This window comes from Pyxicephalus adspersus, chromosome Z, assembly GCF_032062135.1.
Source record: "Pyxicephalus adspersus chromosome Z, UCB_Pads_2.0, whole genome shotgun sequence".
NCBI classification, from domain to species: domain Eukaryota; kingdom Metazoa; phylum Chordata; class Amphibia; order Anura; family Pyxicephalidae; genus Pyxicephalus; species Pyxicephalus adspersus.
Window position 1 is genome coordinate 59,426,762 of NC_092871.1, and position 9,875 is coordinate 59,436,636.

At 37.9% G+C, this 9,875-nt stretch overlaps 1 protein-coding gene across 1 annotated transcript in view; it reads left to right on the forward strand.

Moving 5' to 3' along the window:
- The window catches only part of EEIG1 (estrogen-induced osteoclastogenesis regulator 1), a gene marked incomplete at its 5' end in the record, with an annotated part of 54,849 nt that extends 45,221 nt beyond the window's left edge, over positions 1-9,628 (forward strand). Inside the window, 4 exon segments of the mRNA XM_072431640.1 lie at positions 783-969; positions 2,747-2,868; positions 3,772-3,841; positions 5,627-9,628. Coding sequence (XP_072287741.1) covers positions 783-969; positions 2,747-2,868; positions 3,772-3,841; positions 5,627-5,672 — 425 coding nt within the window. The 3' untranslated portion in view covers positions 5,673-9,628.
- Positions 9,629-9,875: the final 247 nt, after the last annotated feature.

Genomic DNA, 9,875 nt, shown 5'->3' on the forward strand with positions numbered 1-9,875 from the left:
ATGTATTACTACTAGATTTTTTTTGTACCTTATTTAGGGTTTAGTTGGGCTTTAAAGTTAAAAGAACTTTTAACTTTAAAGCCCAACTCCACTTTAAAAACAAAATTGGATTAGGCAGGGCATTATTGCAGAAAGAAACAGGTGAAATCCCTTGTACAACAGGCATTCTTACTTGTCTGATTGCTCTGTGAAAAATTGCATGTGTAGTTTTTAGTTACCTGGCAATCCTGGCTTCCTGTGTGCTTGGCAGGACTGATTGAAGTTCCATAAGATCACAAAAGAGCACATCTAGAAAGATAAGGAGGAAGAAGCTTGCTGCTCCCTGCAATGCAACAGAGACAGGTGAGTATAGCAGGATTTAGTTCAACTAAGAATTAGAGCAAAATTAGATGAGTATAAAGGTGCTACTTTGAACTAAAAGCTGGGTGTCCCTTTGATGGCAGACTCTGTCTCTTTCCATAAATGTATTTTGTTATTTACACACAATGAAGAAGTATCTTGTTCTATGGAAAGCAGAGGATGAGCAGAGATGGGGGTGGACAAGTAGGGAGTGACCTGCTTTAAGGAATACAGCAGTAGTAGTAGACTTCAAAATTGAGTTAAAAATAGAGTTTCACTTACAGCAATTGCAAACAGTCATCTCTGGCAATTAAAATCTATCAACTACAAAGTTAGAGACATCAAAGTCTTTATACCTTCAGGCTCCAGCTTTGCTTGCAATACCACAGCACTGTGATTTACCTAGTCTGCTTTCAGTTGATCAGGGATTTCTACCTTTACAGGACACAGCTCTGAACACTCCCGCTGCTCCAGTATGTCAGACCTGACTCACAGACGCAACACGTCCACCAGTAGTATTGCCTCCGGGGGTATCAGCATTACGGCAGAAATACCTGAAGGTGACAAGGAAATCAAACCTGAAAAGCCTCCAAGGCCAATCAGACCACCCCTCCCAGACAGACAGTCCAGGTAATAAACATATACCAAAATTCTTATTTTTTATCTTTTGCATTTTGACAGTTCTGTTAATAATGCTGTGATAGTCATTAGTTCTTGACAGATGGTCCCATTCAATACTACAGAAACAAAAGGTTGTCTGTCTTGGAAATGTCAAGTTAGTGATGGGCCATGAGTTTCTCTGTAGCCTTAGTATGGAATATGTTATATGACTAATGCTTAATTGTTTTGACTGTGCTGCTGCTCCCAGTTAAGAGGCCTTTTTATTCCATTTGGCTCATACAGTGAATTGATCAAAATTGTCATTAAAGCTTCTGTATTAAACAAAAAATAAATTTAGAAAAAAGCTAGGCTTTAGTTAGAAAATATATAACTGACGTGTGGCACGAAATGCAATTTAAAATTATTCACAGAGCATTCTATGTATTTAATCTAAAATTTAACGCATGCTACGCCACTCAACGACTTGATGCTTGCCCTAAATGTGCCTTTTCCATGGTGCCAGAGCACCTGCTATGGGACTGCCCTGCTATACGTATATTCTGGCAGTCAGTCTTCAGGTTTATTACCTGTGTCACGGGCCATACATACCAATTGTTGCCCCATCTGGCTCTTTTCCATGGAATCTCAGGTCAATCAAATAACATTGGGTTACCTAACTTCGAACATCGCTGTTTGCTAGCGCGCAAAAAGTGTATTTTGAAACGTTTGCTGGAATCCCATACTCCCACGATCACACAGCTTACTAATTATCTACAATCTTTAATGTTAATAGACAAAACTAAAGCCACTCAACACCTAGATACTCATCCGCAGAAATTTTTTAGCACATGGATGTCTTACTTACAGCACACGCTATCCCAGAATCAGTTACATGATGTCATTGAAACATTGAAATACGGCCTGGTATGACCGACGGGCATTAGGGGCACCTAAATAAACTGGTGATTATATTCAGTGGTCTTAGATATATGAATATTCAGCTATACTAAAGGTGTATCCAGATACAGTAGTAATTACTGTTAGGAATATAATAAACGGTGGGTTTATATTGTTTACCGGACGGGGTAGGTTTTCATTTGTCCTGGGAGTTTGTTCTCCTGTTGTTTTGAATATTTGTTAAACACAGTTAAAAGAAATTTAGTAATCCAAAAGCATAGAAAAAAGATACAGGACTTGATTTGTTCTTGTTTTTGGTTACTATAAATGTTCTCTTGCATACTTTGTATTACTACGTTACTGTATTTGATTGCTTTGTATACAATGTTTTTCCATCAAAAATATTTATTTAATATTGTTGATTTGTACATTTTTTATCTTGCCTTTAAAAAAAGTAGGTTTAAAAATAACAAATAAAATTAATGTAAAAGGTCATTTAAACCTTTACAATGTATATGAAGCCAAAATGTACATTTTCTTTGGCATTGAATAAAGTAAGGAATGTTTGTTTGCTTTTTTGTTTTAACTTTTCCAGTGTTCCACGGAGATCCTTGAGGGACAAATGGAGGAAAGGAATTTCAGTCTTAGGCAAATATTATTGGTTTGTTTTATTTGCTGTTGGGGGTACCATTGTTGAGCCCAGACAGCAAAAATACAACAGGACAAGGGTTCTAATCCTTCCTTACTCCATCCCCCTCCCCAGAAAACCTGTTGGTCTAATCATCCCAAATTTTAACCAGATCTGCTGCACTGCTTGCTATTATCAGGCAACGTATGACTGCCCTTACTGATGTGCTGGGTACTTTTCCTGCGGCACCCCAACTTTACTTGTGTTATGTCCCCCACACAGGAGAAAGAAAGACTCTGTGGAGAGTCACCCTACGTGGGTGGATGATACAAGAATTGATGCTGATGACATAGTGGAGAAAATCATGCAGAGTCAGGACTTTACGGATGTCAGTAACAATGAAGGTAAGAGAGAAGAATGTATATTAGAGGGTTACACAAATTTACATCAGTCTAAACTCCAGGAATGTAGTGTATAACATGCTCCCCCATGCAACCTACATCCTCTTCTTACACTCATCAGACCTAATCCCAACCCTACTTGTGTCCTCTCACTGCCAATGACTGCATGCAATATAATTAGTAGAAGTGGTAAATTTTACTTGAAAACATGGTAGTATGAACTTTGTGTAATTTAAAGAAGGTTCAGTCTTGGATTATAGGTCACAATGTACTGTCTTTTATTCTGAAACCGAAGAGAACACTAAATCTGTACGTCCAGAATTGTCCAGAATTACCCAAACTGACAATTTACCCTCTACATGTACCACTGTTTTTTTTACCTTTCTTACCGTAAAAAGAACTAGTTTGCATTGCTACCCTTGCTCATTTTTAGCTTTAAGTGGAAAAGAAGTTTACCTGTCTACTGTTTAAGGGAAAAAGTCTCCAAAAGCAGCAACCGTAACCTTTCTCATTCGCTGACATGCTGTGTTCTGCACACTATCAAGCCATAACATGTATTTAGTCCAGCATGGACTACTTGCTTGTCCCTTCATTACAGGTCATAGAGAAAAGCAGCAAGTGCATACCACATGATATTGTGAATGTCTAGTTTGGATTTTTAAACTGAAGCATGTAAGGTGTCAGAATGGGAATTGTAAGAGCGTGCGTAAAAAGATAAGATAATATGTTTGTCTGGGAAACAAAGAGAAGTGTTATATTTCCATTTTACACAAATTATCCTCTGTACAATCCCCAGGCTGTGCAGAAACACGTATTTTGTGCATATTTATCATTATGTACTGTTAGCTGTGATGATGCTGCATAGCCATCATTTCAGCTCACACCCTCCCCTGTCTTTATATTCAGACAGTCACCTGAGGCTGTTCGTCAGCAGAGACGGATCTACCACGCTCAGCGGAATTCAGATGGCAAACAGGTAAGTGGAGCTCTCTTATTTTGTAAATATTCTATCATATTCTTCTATCATATTCAGTATTTTTCTTAATATGGTCAGGATTTCAAAAATTTGTTCAACATTTTTTAAAAGAATTGTATGTTTGTTTGTCTTCGCTTTAGAATACAGCATGTGGCTCTTTTTGAAATTCATATTCCTATTTGTATATTTGCTGAAAAACCTCTTTACAACCCATAGTGCACTAGGAGGTTGTTTATTGTATAGCAATAAATATTTGTTTGCTAGTGGCCCGATAACCAAGTGGCACATTTTTTGCAATCATGGGAGAAAATGGAAGTACCCAGAGGCCCTGTGAAAAAAGAATAGCATGTAGAGCCCACAAAAAGCCAAAAAAGTTGCCGAAGTGAAAGTAAAGTTAGCCATGATATAAGCAGTGTATGATCTACTGCATCTTTGTCTTTTGAACGTACATGAGGAGTCTTGATTTTTCTTCCCTTACTTTTTAGATTTGTGAGGATGTGCTAAGTAAATAATAAAAAAAAAGTAAAATAAAAAAAAGCAGTTAATGATACCAGTCTCAACAGATTATGAATTACTGGAATACAAATTGCTGGGATTGGGTTAAGTGTTTGATGTGACTGTGACGCAGAGGCCTTCAACAATAAGTGCTGGTCCTGGCATGGCCCTGCACTTTTTCTTTGTAGCTGGACAGTTGGCAGAGAAATCCTTATTAATATTTAAAATGCCAAGTATATATATGACTGATGAACCCTGATGGCACATTCATGCTTTGCACACATTTGTACTCGGGAAAAGGAGGATGTGTAAAGCACATTCTTATATTTGCCTCAAACAGTAAATGCAGATTTTTTATATCTTTGGCTTTCTGCATGTTCAATTTGTTCTTTGCCTTAATAAATAAAATGCCTTGAACTGCCCATTTATTCATAAACGTTAATATTCATTTACTGTATATTTAGTGCCAGTACACTTTGTATGCACCAGAGACAACCAAAGAGAAAAAAAGGGTTGGGTATAATAACATAATGGTGTTTCACTGCAGAAAAGTGTTACACTCCTGTTGCATGCCATTACATTTTGAACACTAAAAAACTTCTGATTGGATCTGAACTCAAGGCTCCAACATATATGCTGCATGTTCGAGCACATAGTTTACACCAACAGGCCATTCTTTAGTGTGTTGTAACCAAAACTAGCTGTGCATGATCCCATGTAAAATTGGAAAAGCAAAGGAAATGAGTTCCTTACATATTGTGAAAGTAACTAAAACATTCAGACCTGTAGTGGTTGCAACATAAAGTTCACATTCATCCTCCTGCGCTTTCTAGAGATCTGGATTGTATCACCTCTTATATTCCTCTGTTCCTGTGTGTGCTCAGCACATTAGGGTTTTGGTCTATTCTGATTAAAAGTAAAAAATTTGTCCACAACCATGTCCTGCCTCCCATCCTCCCTTCCTTCCTGCAGAAACCCAGTGCTTTTCAATAAAGCCATATCTCAAAATTTGCACTTTCTTTTTGACTGTCACAGCATCTGTCATTGCATCACAGACCCCAACAGATGTCCATGTGTATGTAGTTTTAGACAGCTGTTTTACATCGAGCAGTTTGTTAACCTACAGGGCTGGCTAAGACCTTTAGCTTCACTGCAGCTGGTGAAAATAATTGGTTGGTTCCTAAGTAAAGCTTTTAATAACCCAGTCTGGAAATACAAGTCTAAAAAATACAAGACCTTGCACTCCTAAAAAATATTTCAGTTAGCAATTTTCTTTTTTTTGTTTTCCAGAGTCTCTGCCGGGGTGTTCGAACCGGTAGTGATCGAGATTCATTAAATCCAAGAGTCTGCATGTCTAGTTGGATCTCTCAGGCTCCAAGCCAAACTCTGCATTCCAGGTTGAAAAGCTAGGATCTTTCCTTTATGAGGGTTGGGTAAAACACTCAGGGCTGAAAGCCCTCATCGAACTTTCTCCTGGTTCCCCCTCTTCTGTTCCTGTTTTATCCTGGCACTTGTCCAGTTGTCTTGTGCACATATCCAGCATATATTTAAGCTCCTCAATGTGTGACCGTGTTCTCCTCTGCTACTAATCAAAAAGGATTGGACAAAGTATCTGGCCAGAATAGCCCAGGCTCCCAGCATTCCAGCTTCTGCTCACAGTACAGAGCAATTGTTCCAGCAGCAGAAAGGAAGAGACAAAGAATTATCTTATTGAGTGACAACTGCAGCTATTTCGGCATTTTCTGTTACCTTTTTCCATCCTTTGCATGCTCAAAAGGTAATTTTTGGCCCTGTTTAGCTTTTACCCTGAGTGTTTTTGCTTTACATCTGACATAAGGTTGCAGTCCAGCAAAGTACAAAATATGCCTAAACTTGGTGTCAATAAAACAACCAAACTATGTGTCTTAAAGTGATTGAAGCTGTCCTCTAATTGATTGATGCATGTACTAACTGCTACTTAGAAAAATTGAAAACATGACAGATGTCTAGTAATACTGGTGACTTCATGTAAATATTTACCATACCATTTCCACTGTGCAGTCAACAGACCACTGCTCTGTTTTGTAACTGGTTTTCCCATTTTTTTTTTAACCCAACCCTGAACTAGAAAGACCCGAAATACTGTCACTTCATCCAAATGTTTTGATTGTCATTGGGTGCCCTACAGCTGGTCTGATAACATAGCTGGTACGAAGATTAATCTACAGCTGTCGACATCTGTTTTGAGATGCTGAACTGCAACTTTCTGAAAAGATGTATTTACTCAGTACACTAATGATTAACTAATCAATTTTATTCAACTCCTTCCCACTTTTTTCTTGTGTCTTGTAACATGAAAGCTAAATGACTGGGTTATTCTGCAATCTTTCCTAAAGAAAGAAATCAGTGCAGAACAGAGGCTTGTCCCTATACAAGATCATGAAACAGCTGGACTGTTACAATAGTGCCCCCTGGCTGGGGACATAAAGTGCAGCTGGTCTGCAGACACCCTCTGGAAGGGGGTCATATGGCACAGCTGGTCTGTATTAAATCCTTGAGGACTCTGCAGGTAGGAGTCACAAAGCACAGCTGAGCTGTGAAAATCATTAGGAACTACATGTAGCACAGCAGGACTGTAACAAAGTGTTTAGCGAAACACCTTATAGGAGACACAGCTGTACTGCACATTTCACAAACCATGGTCAGATGTCTGGTCAGATACAAAGGGACACCTTTTTTCTTCTGTACTGGTGTCTTTCTTCAAGACCTTCCATGTCACAAGTTGCTCAAGAGACAGTTGTCACCAGGGGTGAGCTGTGCAGGCCGCAGCTCATGTCTCTGTCTGTATCCATTTCTGTTCAGTCCTGGCTTGAACGCACTCACTGTCGCACAGCAAAGTCTGCACAACACTTTCAGAAGACCAGCAGGCTGGTGTTTCATTTCATTTCTGTGTCTAATCTAGATTGTCAGTGTGATTTTTTTTTCCACCTCTGGTGCTCAGGGCTGTTTACTTGTTATATTTTCTGTATTTGGAGAGCTGCAGCAGCTCGGTTTTGATTTATGCTGTGTACACAGCTTTTTTTCATAGTTATAAGCGGTGTCTAACAGCTAGCTGTATGCAGTTCATGCATATTAAGAATAATCTATCCCCATCATGGTCAAATTCAATCCCTAGCTTTTTAGTAACCTCTTTCAAGGTTTATCGCTGTCTGTGTCCTCACTTACACCATAACAGAGTGGCACAGGTGCAGGAAGGAATGAGAAGTGGCGGGAATATTTTGGTTTTTTTATGCTAGTTACATATTCCTTTGTTACTTGGAGCAGTGTCATAGAGACAGGAAACGAGGAAAGTCATCAGTGTGGTGTCAGAAAGGAATAAAAAAAAGAAAGTTTGTCTTTATTCGAAATCCAATTTCATAAAGTAAGTTTTCCTTTGGATATGGTATGAGCTGCATTCCTTAACTGATACACACACTTCATGCCATGGCTGGCCACAAACTGAAAAGTCCTCTGATCCATTGGATTCGAGCATCTTTTAAATAACCCTTACATGTTTAATTAGTAAATGATTCCAATGTAGTCACATGAGGTATGAACAAGCTGTTTCAGTCGTGTTTAGCTTCAGATAAGTTACATTACTGAGTAGTCCATTGGGCAGTTCTGATGGGGTGATAGAATCCCAAATCAATCCGTCCCTTGTATGGCCAGCAGTAGTGCACCACAACCTGGAACTGCTGTACACAAAGCTTTATCAAGTCAACATACGAGATGTAACTTTGGGAGGAATCATATTTGTCTTTGTTTCCAAACCAAGCACCTGCTATACCAGCACTCGACCTGCTCGATTGTGTTTTCTTTATGTATTATGATAGGAAAGGAACTTTCCACAGGATCAGCTGACCAAGCGCTGTACCGCTGTCACTGTTCCTGCTAAATGACCACTTTAGTTTGGGGCACTTTATTGATCGATGGAGTTGATGCAGGGAATTTTAAGTGTTTGTATTGTTAAACTATTTTTTTTTCTTTAGAGCATCGAAATTCTACAATATAACTTTACAAAGTAATTAAATGTCAATTTAAGAAGCATGTAATTTATATTTTCTGTTTTCCTAAAAATTGCAATACCTCTTTTAAATGAATCCTAGGCACTTGAGGGGTTAATTGACTAACCACCATTCTCCCTTACTACTAAAGCCCTGTGTGTTTGACAAAGAGATTAATGTTCATATTTCAGTACAAGTATAATTGCATGCAGATCCATTCTGTGACCAATTAAAATGTTTCTACCTGACGGTGGTCAGGAGTGCTGGCTTAGTCAGACTTTCCTAAGGAGTTGCAGGCCAGCTATTTTTTAAACATGGCTGTTTACTAGAAAACAAAGAAAATCACAAATGATTTTCTAATCTGCCCTACCATATTCCCCAGCAGGCTCCACCTTTGATAAATAGCACCTGAAAATCTTCTATATATTGTAAAAAAAAAATATGTGAGAAGAGAAAAAAATGGCCATTTTTTAACAAATTATTGGCTGACACCATCAATAATATCACCATGTTACCCTTAACTTCAGGTGCCATAGTTATCATTGCTGAAAATTACATATCATCATGGTAGATAATAACATTTTACTTCATGTACAATACTGTAAAACAACATCTCCTTCTGAAACTGGCCATAAACTGGGAACCACACTGTTCTTTACTTGAAAAATACATAATTTTGAGTCAAGAGGAAATATTGCATGTTATTGTACAAAATACTATATTAAATATTAATGGTAAGAAAACCAACTTTTTACATTTGCATATATAAATATATTTCCAATAAATGATATAGCAGACTATAACAGAATTGCTCTACTTTCCCTAAAATTAGTGAATATATCTCTTGTGCAAATTTTGGCTAGGTCTACACTGTGCCTGGGTGGTTCTTAAAATAAGATACAAATACCACTATTTTTGTGCTGCTTATTACTAAATTGAGTTATCTTTTCTAGTTTATAAAGTATGTAGAGAGATATAGACAATTTAAAAGCTATTTTTGTAAGAGAATTGGCCAAAAGAGTTGCACATACTTTAGAAGCGATCAGCATTGTGAAACGTATACTTTTCATAAGGAAAAATGTTTAAATAAAAAAGGATTCTGTTTATTTATTTTACTTTTCTGGATTTAAATAAGCTTGAGACATTTCATTGTTCTTTCACCTTCTCACCTGTTTCAATTCTTACAATGTAATAGCTATTCTGATTCCAGCTGTGATCAGAGGTCTTCGGGGGAGATTTGGGCAAAATAAAGTTTTCTTTGGTTAATGCACTTGATGTTTGACTGTCTTTTTTCTATGTTTGATAAACACTTAAGCTAGGTACACACTATAGATAATTGACATCCAAAACCAACATTTGTGATTGATTCAGGGTAAAATCTAGCTTGTGTACAGCGGTCCCCCAACGTCATTTAGCCAGCCACCGTGGCGCATCATGCAATGACTGACTGGGAAAGACCTAAGTAATTTCCTGTGCCTCCCCTCTCAATATAACTGAACAGTGATGTGTCTTCATTC